At 35.4% G+C, this 12,794-nt stretch overlaps 1 protein-coding gene across 1 annotated transcript in view; it reads right to left on the reverse strand.

Annotated features, from left to right (window-relative positions):
• Window positions 1-4,569: 4,569 nt before the first annotated feature.
• LOC137920071 (nephrin-like) overlaps window positions 4,570-12,794 on the reverse strand; it is a 34,855-nt gene continuing 26,630 nt past the window's right edge. Inside the window, exons 12-16 of the mRNA XM_068763303.1 lie at window positions 10,723-10,885; window positions 7,585-7,726; window positions 7,308-7,477; window positions 6,063-6,151; window positions 4,570-4,683 (exon numbers count right to left, since the gene is read on the reverse strand). Coding sequence (XP_068619404.1) covers window positions 4,570-4,683; window positions 6,063-6,151; window positions 7,308-7,477; window positions 7,585-7,726; window positions 10,723-10,885 — 678 coding nt within the window. The remainder of the gene's footprint in view (window positions 4,684-6,062; window positions 6,152-7,307; window positions 7,478-7,584; window positions 7,727-10,722; window positions 10,886-12,794) is intronic.

Below are 12,794 nucleotides of genomic sequence, written 5' to 3' on the forward strand. Positions count from 1 at the left end.
CCGACACCATTTCCGGTTTCCCGTCCACGCAGACGGTAGGGGGAGGCAATTGAATTGCACCCCGCAAGTCTGCAGCGATTCCATTTCAAACCGGATATAACTGCTGACTAAAGCAATTAAGTGTCAAAATGAAAGTGCGGAGCTTTTGGAGCTTTTGTACTTAGAGTCGTTTTTAATAAGCGAAGTCACTATTTTGTAACAAACCCTTTTATTGTTTCATAATTTTAAAGAGATATACATGGTTATTGCTAATAGGTGTATAAACTTAGAAGGCTGAATATGTCGCTCATTTTTCAACAAAAACCTTTTACCCCTATTTACAATCACTGTATAAAAAGTGATCACTATGAAATAAATTACTCTAATTTGTTTTTTCTATTGAAATGCGACAGATAAATAACTGCTGACTGTACAAATTCCGACATAAATAAAAATTATTTTTTCATGTACAAATTCGATTTCCGGAAACGAATTATCATTCTCAAACGAATTCTCATAGTATTATCATTAATTTATATATTATTTCTGTAACAGCTGATGCTTATACAGCCTATGAATAGTACTATGTAAAAAGTGGCTGAATATATAGTATATAAATATATATGTCGTTTTTTTTTTTGTTTGGTCCCCGCTGTTGGGGACCTCTCGTTCCCCTATCTCGTGTGGAACAGGGACTTTTTATTTCTAGTAATTTATTCATATTTTTTATTATTATCATTGTTCTCTTGTATGTATCATCTTATCTGTCGTACTGTTTCTTTCATTCTACAATTTTCCCAGTCTTTCTCTTTCATTTCATTAGCTATCCATCCATCCTCAACAACTACATTCTAGGTTTCCTTACTATTTTATTTTGCAACATTACATTTATTGGTTAAATATTTAACACGTATTTTCTTTGTAATTATCATCTTATATTATGCTATTTATTGCACTATTTTTGGTACTACTATATTCCTTTTATTTCTATATTTTAGTGTTTGTTTTATTTTTACCTATTGCATTTATTACCACCTTCCTGCAGTAGCTGAGGAAGCATTCTCTCTCCCCTTCGTTTTGAATGATGGCCGAGACATTTCTTTCCTCTATCTTTTTGCCCATCCGACATTCGGAATCTGCGCGCAGTCTTCCGAACGCCGGACAGTGGGATATATGTCGTTTTAGCCTGTAGACGCTCAATGCAAAGCATAAGTCTTCCCTCAAAGATATCTACGAGGGATATACAATAATCGCCACGCTCGGCAGACCGGTTGGCGATCGTAGTGTACTACTATGGTACACAGAACTGCTGCCCATTATATCGAAATTTGTTTGTGAGCAGTGGCAAAGAATGTATCCCGAGAATCGAACCTGCGACTTATAATTGCAAGTCTCAGTCCTTACCACTGGTCTACCACTGCTCAGGAGTCGTAATAATGTATTTGTTGGCGACTGACTAAAATGATATTTAAATAACTACCATCATTTGCATCTATTTGTTCAGTTTTTACAGTCCACACGCTCGCCAACAGTATTATCTACAGCAAATAAGCTGTATATTCTCCCCTTTAAAACTTTTGCATCTATAATTAACCACCCTGTATTTTGCAAAGTTAAATTTGATCACTATTTATATTAAATCATGTTAGTGATACACTAATTATATTGAACTTTTTATCACGTTGCTCGCCGCTGCCATATACCACATGATTACGAAGTGGTTTAGCAAAACAAAAGACATACATTAATGTTGACGATTACATTTCGTTCCTCAACAATGGCTTAATATGTATAAAAGGTACCGGAAAGTTATGTCGTTTTGTTGACATATTTTACTAAAAAAAAACGATTGATTTTTATCGCTCTGGCATTGAATGAACACTAGATGGTAAAAGCGTTGATAACGAAGATGAATATATTGTTGAATAGAAATATAAGATTGTTATGCAAGTAAAGTCGTGTGAATTTAGCTTAAGAAAGCGACATTACTTTCCGATCCCCCTAATACAACTTAAACATTAGTAAAAATTGTTTTATACTCGTATGAAAAATGTCTGAACTATAGGTTCTAACTTAAGTGGGCTTTTAAGAATTTGGCCTCATTATATCATCATTACCATTTCAGCAGTAGGTCTTTTGCAACAGGATATGGGTATCCTCCATAGATTTCAAATAGGATTAGGTAAGAAAGTTTTACCACGGCTTCAAAAAAGTCTACTGTCTTGTATTCTTACTTACCATCTCACAAATACTCTCAGATGAAGTGGGAAAAGGGAGAGTAAATGAAAATAACAATACAAACAAAATGAAGAAAATTCATCAAATTTCATTAATTAAACGAATAAAATTCAATATTTAATTACAACTGTTCACAATCATGGATTCCGATATCACTGGAGTCACTCGACGTCCGAATGAAGCCTTAAACATTATTTTATAAACAACTTTCAAATACAAAGATCTTCCACCTTCCCTGCTCCGACCATGCAATCATTTAGATAGACGTTTTATTAGCTCAACAAATAACAAACTCGGACGATAATAAAACTCTTTTGTACACCTTTACTCGTGTCTAATATACAGGATGGTTGGTTTTAGGTATAAAAGTTTTAAGGAAGTGAATGTACAGCACACTAGACAGCTGTAACCTTACAAGCTTTAATGCACATTTCTAATCACCTTTTACAAAATGATCACTGTAACTAATGTAATATTTATCTTTTTTTCAATTACTTCTGGCAGTACAAATTATACAAGAACAGATATTAAATAATGTTTAATTTAAATACATAATAATTAGAGTTTGAAAACACTTTTCCTTACATTCTTTAATTGATATAAACCTTAAAGTTTCTTCCATGTATAACCAATCATCTTGTATTTAGTTTTCCATATGACGTGTCACTAGATGATTGCTTGGCCTTATAAATTTTAAAAACATGTATTATTATATCTTAGCTTGACAACGATCACACGTGGAGTCACGTAGCGGCGTAGACCTCGATAACGATCGTTAGCCTAAAATAACCTAAATTACAATTATTATCGTAGAGCGTCGTAGCCCGTAGCACTCTCGTAGCGCTACGCTTGGATTGACTATATTTACATGTTAATTTCCATGGAAAAATTCATCTCTCTTTATTTATTATGAAAGTTCCTATGTACTTACTATGTATGTTCAATACATTCATAGCATAGGTCATTCTGATTTTCCCAATTAAAACATTTTTATATGCTTTTTTTACAATTTCATAAATAGTGAATTTTTTTTGGTATGGTCATAGTCGATGTTAACGTATTAAACAGATTTTTTTTTATTTTAATTTATATCTCCAATTCAATAACAAATACAAAATATTTTCAATATCCTAATATGTAAGAGGCGGCCGTCAATTGATGTTTTAGTATGGTCAGTGGACGGACTCAACAAAACGAAATGCTGCATACTTTCGGTATGTTATAGTACATTTTTTTACTTTGTACATAACCAATGACCTCTGAAACCTTAAGGTTCTGAAGTGTAGGCCCAAGGTCCACAAACGACCTAGTTAACATCATTGGAACACGTTGGATTCAAGCTGCTTCTAAACGTTCCAATTGGAAATTAATATTGAAAGCCTTTGTCTAACAATGGACACCTTAACGCCGAGATGATGATGATACAATTTACCGACCAGTATACTTTCTTTTTAATAAGACCGTATTTTAGCCTATACATGGTACAGTAAGAGCCATTGTCTCTGAAAAGTTTTTACGTAATTTAAATATTAAATTACGATCGAGTTTACATTTATTAACTTGTCTCCAGGAATATGTCATTGTTATGCACAACAACCTTGTCAGAATACCCTTGCAAAACTTTGATGAAATGGTTAATATAGTATATTGAGATAATTGCTTACAAAGTAGCAAAACAACAGCTTTGTACCAGATATAGTGGTTTTATAGTTAATGCGCGTTATAACGCAGCGAATTATTGTCCGCAAACATTGTGTTGATTGGTTACGAGGCGTAAGTCGGTCTGCGGACAATGATCTTAACGCGAGTGAACTATATGTTGACACTGACGTGAAATACCGAAATGTTTGAATTTATAATAAAAAATATTTAACGTTTTTATTGTAACTTGAGGCGTTTAAGCTACACGTTTCAGAACGTGTTAGATTTTCGTTAAAAAATTACTTAAACCAAATTTAGACCATTACAAGTTTACCTGCATACGCTTTTTAAACAACCCACAAGAAAATTTAGGTTTTTAATCGTTCAATCAGTATAAACGTCACCAATAGCCCAATTTTTCTTAAAAAAAAAAATTGACCATCGTTGGTCTACATTCTACGGCATTATTTACAAACATTTCCATTAGGAGTTTCTTATAAAATTTTTAAATATGTGAAAATGGTAAGAATTAAATAAGGTTGTTTTGTGATCAATGGTTCATAATAAAGGTCTGTTAAAAAAAACCTTCACAGTGTTTACATTACAATACATCAATTCGTGTCGTTTTTGTAGTTTATAACAAATCATCATTCAATTATCAAATAACTCTACGCTCAGTCTTATCCAAATGTTACATTCGGTTCAGCCGATTTAAATGCAACTCTCCTTCACCCGTCTTGAGGACGTGACCACCTCTGGCCGAAGCCTTGCCGCCGCTATGTCCGCGCTACGAGCTGTCACGCCCCTGTTTACATGTGCTACGCTCTGCAAAGGAATAATATTGTTAAACATCACATTAACTTGCTGTGTAATACCAAAACTTAGTCCCTCGCGTTGGCCATTTATCCCAAAGATTCCATAAAGCCTATCTAAGAGCTACCTTTCATATACATGGATATATAGAGGTTGGTTAAAGGTGTAAAACCTATAAGGCATCAATATACAGCTCATTTATCAGCGAAAAGTTTTGAAACTTTTACACCTATTTTCAATCATTCTGTATGTATTGATCACTCAGAAAGACCATAGGCTAGTGATTTCTGGCAGCTCAAAATAAACAAGCAACAATTAATTTGAATACGTAGTAGTCTGAAGTTAGTAAACACATTTTCACACTATATTACCGTAACGTTATTTATGATGTCTGAAATATTGATTTTTGAACAGAATTTACCATACATTAATTGGCAGCAATCTGACTTTTATACATATAACCAAACATCCTGTATAAAGTGACTATTCTAAAACTATTGGAATGCGACATACCAAAAACTTCTAAGAATATAAAGTAAATCAATTAATCATTATATATTTGTCTTTGTTAAGTTCTAAACATTACAGCAAACGTATCAAAAACTCCGACAAACGTATGGTTTATATAAACTTTAAATAGATTATTCTTCTTTACAGAGAAATGTTCAATATAAAGATTGATAACAGAGACTTTATCCACGATCTCCACTTATAAGTGGATATATCTAGGTTTTTGTCTACTACGGTAAATAGGTATTTAAAAGTGTCCGGAAATGAAGACTGAATTTCTTAAGCAAGTTTATTTATCTAAGAGCCTTAAAGGTTTTTTAGTGATATTTATCTATATTTTTCACTAACTCTTTAAGGCACTTAACAGTATTTTTAAATGATTGTATAAATATATTACTCAAATGGACCTACCTAATTTTGAAGCCTACAACTGCAGAGCTTTATTTCAACAAAACGACGCAAAATTCCATATACCTTGTGAGAGAGTTGTAAACGAAATTATTGGTGAAAAAATCGTTAAAAAAATTTTTGCCTGCGTGTAATTCAAGTTCTCGATGTGAATAATTGTACATTGTGACATTAAAACCTCTTTTTTTTAATTTTTGGTCGAAAAGCTGTACCAGAGGTAAGCATGCCATTGAACAAAATTACATATGAGATATGTACATATGTATGAAACCACGCAGCATTGCTGCAACGCATCTCTCGAATTAATTAAAGAGATGAGAATTTTACCAACGCATCCCTCGCTACCACTTCTACGTTATAATTATAAATGTACATTTAATTTCAGGAGAGAAGTAGGCCCGAATTTTATGAAATTAAGTACGATACGTAGCTTATTGCGTGAATTAAGTAAAACTCGTGAAAGTCATACTCACGTTAGAGGACAGTGACCGTCCGCTGTATATCCTCATTGTATCGTTTTCATGATACGCTGCCTTCGTGTAACTTTCCATTGGCTTTTTTTCTACAACAATAAAGTATATATTAAAGAAGATTTAAACGAGAGTTACATTTTCTTACACGTGAGCTCTTAGGAATATGAAAAATGGGTAAGACTTGTTAAAGTAAAGAAGACAAATTAAAACAAAGTATATAAGGCAAGGGAAAAAAAGTGTTAAAACTGGGGTTTTATAAAATGTAAATAAACAAAATAAATATAGTCTGTGATAAAAAAATATTTGTGATAATTAATGTAAAAAACTATGATCTAGGAGTGTAGATGGAGAAAGAAGATCTGCAAGCGAAGAATCAAAGATCATGTGAAGCATAAAAGAGAATGAAGAATAAAAATAAAATGAAAACTGAAAAACTCTTTTTACCCGAATTTGTAACGTATATACGCAAGGCAGGAGTAACGAGAGACGACCAAAACGAGGGTCATTAAAAAATAACAAATGTGAACCTGTTAGATATGCCTCTTGATTTAATTGCTCATTATTATGGAATATATAGATATATATGGCTGTACAAGCTTTAATATGAAGCTCATTAGTCAACAAAATTTTTAAAGCACGACTCCGGTCACATACAGACAGATATTAAACATTAATTAATTTTAAAATGTTGTAAATCAAATTTGAAAGTCGCTTTTTATATATTTTATTTTTTATTTATAGATTTTATTTATTTTTGAAAACTTTGATTTTTGGATAGGGTGTACCTCCCATTAATTGACAGCCAATGATATACATTTTAAATCTTTTGAAGCTTTTATACCAACTAACCTGTATAACAATACATATTTTAATTTTGACTGTCTGCGAATTGTGTATGTATCTATTGAATATGTGATATGTATCTCAAGGATCTCTCAAGGCGTATGATACTGGCGTGATAATAGTTTAACTCTTGGACGAAAACCATAACTTATATTTCTTTAAAGATTTTGCGCTTTCCGAGAATCAAATTCGCGATCTACAATAGTGACAGCAAGCATGGCACATCTCTCATGCAACTGACGGCTGAAAGGTTCTCGAGTTGTGATCACGAGACGGTAGACTTAACGTGGGTAGGCGGATCGACTACATAACTACTCGACTACATAACCGGTCATATTGGCGATCTCTGGGGAAGGTCCATGCTTTGCAGAGAGCGTCTATTATGATGATATATCCGCTTACCATAATGAAATGGAATAATGTCGGGATCGGTTTCTTCTATGTCCTCGTTTTCCATTTTCAGCTCATATTGGCTGCTGTAGTCGATTTTTGGAGAAGCGGAATAAGTCACGTCATCGCCTTTGTCTCTCCTCGGAAAAGACTCCACGCTGTCTTCTGAATATAAAGCGTTGCTGGTAAAATAAAAAGTAATAGTTTTGTTAAAAAAATTTTCTCACATGTATAATCAACATTCGTTAAATCATTTGATAGAGTGGAATAGAAAGAGAGAAGTACTCACGTGGAGGGAGGATGCTTCTGATGGCGGGCGGCGTGACGTTTGTACAGCGCTGCTATCACGCCACATACAGCCGCACTTAACACGCCCGCCGTGGTCAGCAACGACAGGAGCATCGGGGATATTGCGATGCTCGTACTAGTTCCTATAGAGAAATCATCTTGCAATTTTAACCCTACTGGATATATACTTATATTAACATGAACTGGAATTCATGATTGTGGTTTTAAGGTGTCTACTGCTGAAGTAGTTACTCTCATAGATTTCTAATAAGACCATTTAAAAGCGGCTTGCATTAAGTTTCTTCCAACGGCATTAACAAAATCGAAGGATATCTAAATGCTGCACTTGACTGTTTGTTTTGTCCACTTTAAAACCCTAGCTTCATCGGCCATCGATTCTTCGTGTTATATCGCTCGCCTGCTACTATTTCGATTTGCTAATCCGTTAGATTAAGTCAGTCAATATCACGCGTCTACGATTCGATCAATAAATGACAGTACGTAGCTGTAAAGAATATTTAAGCAAATATTTTACTTAAAATACTTGTTGTTGTTGTAATACTTAAGTAAGAAAAGGACCAATATTTAGCCCCTTCCGCACATGCAGTGGCAGTCGTTCAATGAAATGCACCACCTGCCAGCCTGCTGATAAATGCAGAGTAGTGACTCTGTGCTTGGCACTAATCGGTGTAACATAACTCCTGAAGATGTCCCGTGGAGGGGTGAAACACGTGTTGTGTAATTTGGTGGTGGCGGTTGTGTGATTCGCATTGTTTGCCGCATACGCATTATCAGCGGGCTGGCGGGCGGTGCATTTCATTGCACGACTACCACTGCATGTGCGGAAGTGGATAAATATTGGTCCTTTTCTTACTTAGGATGGACTTCCGCGAGGTAACCCCTGATTCCATTAAAAAAAAAAGTAATACTTCTTGTTAACGGCTAACGTTGCTCCGAGCGAGAATAAGCCCCACTCCTTATTTCTGTCAAGAGATTAGCCCAAATGACCAGAAGACGATCTGTCCCACCAGCGCATAGGCTCAAGTAAACAAAATAGAGAACCGTGCACCGTGTCCATGCGCACTGTCTCTCAGATAAGGTACCTCGTAAAATAACATAGTTTGTATTGTTTAGTTTTTGTTTTTATTTGATCCAGTTTTACTAGTTACTTTTATTATAAATTAGTTTTTGTATATTTAAAATGTAAATTAACGTGTTTCTTTACTGTATCGTCATTTGAGTTTCTTTTGTGTGCTAACCTGAAATGTTACTTTACAGCTCAATAAATATCAAAGTTAAAGTGCCTGTGCGGAATATGGCCGGAGGTACAGCAATACTTCTCTTTCTCTGTTACTTACTTACTTACTCCGCTGGCTCAGTGACCCAAAGTGGGTCTTGACCTCCGAAGCGAGAGACTTCCACTTTCCTCTATCTTGTCTGCCATTGGTTATTCAATTCGCGCAAGTCTGCCACAACGCGATCGATCCAGCGATACCTGGGTCTACCCACTGGTCTTCGACCCCTCGGTTTTTCCAGGTACGCTACCTTCACGCTCCGATCCGAACCCATTTGCTCCAAGTGACCAAACAAGCGGATTCGTTAAGCTCTTTCTCTATTACTTTATTTTAAAAAAATACATGTATGGAAGGTGGTTCAAAATTTAGCTCAGGTGTAAAGAGATATGTCCCATCTCTTTTGCGTGAAAATTTTAAATAAACGTAGAAATTGCTTGTCATTTCAAATAGAATTTTTTTAATTTTCTACAGACATTAACGTAAGTGCCTTTGTTTTTATAATTACGTTTAATACTTACAAAATTTTTTGCTGCGTTTCAGCATGTCAGTGTTTAGCAAGTTTCCTTGAATTATTTCCTAACTTACACCTTAGGTCATTAAATCATTGTTGTTTTGTTTTTCACGACCTCTAAACAATGTTCTGTTTTTAAAATAACGTTTCGTACGACCATTTCCTCCTCGCCACTCCATCTTCGGATTGTACGCCAGTATTTGTGCGGAGGTTGGTAACCAACCAAACTACAAGTTGTACAAGACACGACAGGACAGTATGCGTCATTTATTGTACTTATAGTACTTCATATTACAGCTTGTTATACATATACGTTTTGAAAATCTACGGTTTATTAGCCGTATGTAGGCAATGGTGTTAGTATTGTTTGTATAAATGACAGCAAAACATCACGGCATCGCAGCATGCGCGTTGTCTCTCAGCGAGCCGCGTCTTTTTCTCTCCATTTTTTAGTTTTATATACAAATAGTATGTAAAGGTAACCTTTCTCTTGTAAGAATTCATAGTGAGCACGCCTGTAACTAAGCACAGAATAATTCCAACTAAGCGGCACTTGGCTGTTGTCTAGAAAGGTAGATTAACCGTGCCATATACAAGCTTGCACGAAAACGTACCGTAAACAACAGGCTATAAGCTACCTGTAGTTTATCCATGAGTTAAAAACATTTCTATTTAAATTACTTATTACTATATTATTCATTAATAATCAGTTTGTAGGAGTGGTCGTAGTACTGTAGCTTCTTGTTCTTCGGTAGCCTCTTGTCCTTCGGTAGCCTCTTGTCCTTCGGTAGCCTCTTGTCCTTCGGTAGCTTCTTGTTCTTCGGTAGCCTCTTGTCCTTCGGTAGCCTCTTGTCCTTCGGTAGCCTCTTATCCTTCGGTAGCTTCTTGTTCTTCGGTAGCCTCTTGTAATTCGGTAGCCTCTTGTCCTTCGGTAGCTTCTTGTTCTTCGGTAGCTTCTTGTTCTTCGGTAGCTTCTTGTTCTTCGGTAGCTTCTTGTTCTTCGGTAGCTTCTTGTTCTTCGGTAGCTTCTTGTTAATGTTGACCGCACCTCCGCTAGCACTTATAATGAGCGCGGAACTCTCAACAGCGCGATGCAAATTATTGTTGCGTCTACTGTGGCGCCATCTGTCATTTATCCGTTTCATTGCCGCCGCCGCCGCGATGCGATCGACGGTCACGTGGGTAAGAGCTCGTTGCTAGGCAAGGCGTGTTTGAGTGGCGCACGATATGCACGCCATAAGTTTATTGACAATTATATAAACTTGTTAACGCATCTTACCTTTAACTTAGATGTTAAAACCTAAACCAAGTTAGAAATTTTTATAGTTCGTACCTGTATATTTGTCCGGAGGCCTAAGCGCAGTTGTGTACAAAGTGACGACTTGGCTGCGTCCCTTGGCGTTGCCGGAGTAAAGGTTCAGCATGTAGCTCACCCTGCTGTTCACGCCCAACACTTCAAAGCTGGGCGTGAAGTTTGACGATACGTTGGCACGAACCTGTGCGTACATTTATTTAGTTATTTCAAATGAATACAGGCTTGGACGGTGCACAGGAGGAACCAACAGAGACTATCTCTACTCAAGGGCACCCACCAAGGTGAAACCTTACTGCCATTACTACAACTTTATAAATTATAAGCGCTGAAAGAAGAAGTGACGGAAAAAAACTTCAGCAACGATAGAATTCTAAAATGTTTTGCGTTTTGTCCACTTCATTTATTTTAGTTTAGTAGCCATACCTGGCTTAATTTATTACTACTTCAAAAAACGAACTGTGTAACACACACACACGCACACGCACACGCGCGCACAAACATACACACACGCACGCACACACACACATACACGCACTGACATGCAGACACATATGCACACACAACACTGTTCCTTTCGAAACAACTAACAGATATAGACTTTCTGTATATTTTTGAAAAAATAGTGTACTATTATTGATCAAGTTCTTTGTCTACTATATTCGGTGAAGTAATTATAATTAAACACATTTCTATCTGTTTTGCCATAACTTCAGTTCATTCTGTTTCATTTTTACTTAATTTCTATTTTGAATTTGTATCTTTTGTGTATTTTGTTCAAGAAATATAGTATATAATTATTATAAACAGTTTTTTGCACAATCCAAAGCGACTTAATAATAATATCACCTTTTTTATATTTAATATATAAATTCAAATTAAATCTGATAAAATACGAGCAGGCGTCGTAGAAAATTTGTTCATACATCTCAAATCCGTTTTAACGACTTCGCCGAATTGTAATCAAAGGCATCTACCGCGTCATAACGCAGATTATCGGCTTCAAATTGGCGAATTGCTTATTAGATAACCGTATACATGATAACCCAAATTAACATATGGTTTATTACTGAACCTATACATGACAGTGAGTATATTTTCTATTTTATATCTCTGTTAACAATTAGAGAAAGTATATTGTTACGAATTTGTTATTTATTTATTCCTCTTTGCGTCATATCTCTCAATATTGAATTGTCACCTTTTTTGTAAAGTTTGTCCCACTCGACAAGCCATACAGGAAACGCACAGAATTTCTTTATGAGATCCTATTAGGAATATAGAGACAGTAGATTAAAAAAATAAACATCATTTATGGCTCAATGTATACGTACACGGAGAGATTAAAAAATATATTATTCTAAATATAAATATATTATTCTGTCCAAGAGTACTATACTAATGTTAATGCGTGGAATTAAACATTGGTGCTTACTCAGGAAGCTAATTGTTGTCGCGCACTCTATATAAAACTGTATTTGTAAAGAGCAACTACCTTCCGAGCCGGTGGCAGCTTCCCATGGGGACAACAATGTCGACTTTTTATATTGATTGAAGATTCAATAACGGCTGTGCCTATTTGAATTAAAAATATTTTAATTTTGAATTGACGTAACTTATGGGATTTAAAATTATCATGTTAAAGAGACATAGTTCAGGCCACGTATTACGCAGAACATATGTCTGCTAGAGATTCAAGGTTCTAGGATGAAGACTACAGACCATCAAGCGCAGTGTAATATGTCAACTCACAAAGTAGACATATGATATAGGCAATACTGAATATAGGCCGATTTGAACTGGTCTTATTGGAAATATTAGCAGAAACCCTATTCCCAGCAGTCGACAACCTGAGACTGTAATAAAGAAGACGTATTTTTTTCGCACGATCTATCACTCGATCTACTGCCACCCATCACATATTCTATCACTCTTTATCATTCGTCTGCTCACATTCTTCACCTTTCAATCTTTAACTTAACATTTTTATCTTAACTTTTTTTTCTTGTTACTACTCACTCGCTTTTTGTATAATATATTTGCAATATTTACGGGAAATATGTCGAAACTGATCGATGCTTATTAGAGAGGAT

This window comes from Battus philenor, unplaced genomic scaffold (assembly GCF_028537555.1).
Source record: "Battus philenor isolate CCGP_79_NKW_IND1 unplaced genomic scaffold, ilBatPhil1.0.hap1 SCAF_17, whole genome shotgun sequence".
NCBI lineage: Eukaryota > Metazoa > Arthropoda > Insecta > Lepidoptera > Papilionidae > Battus > Battus philenor.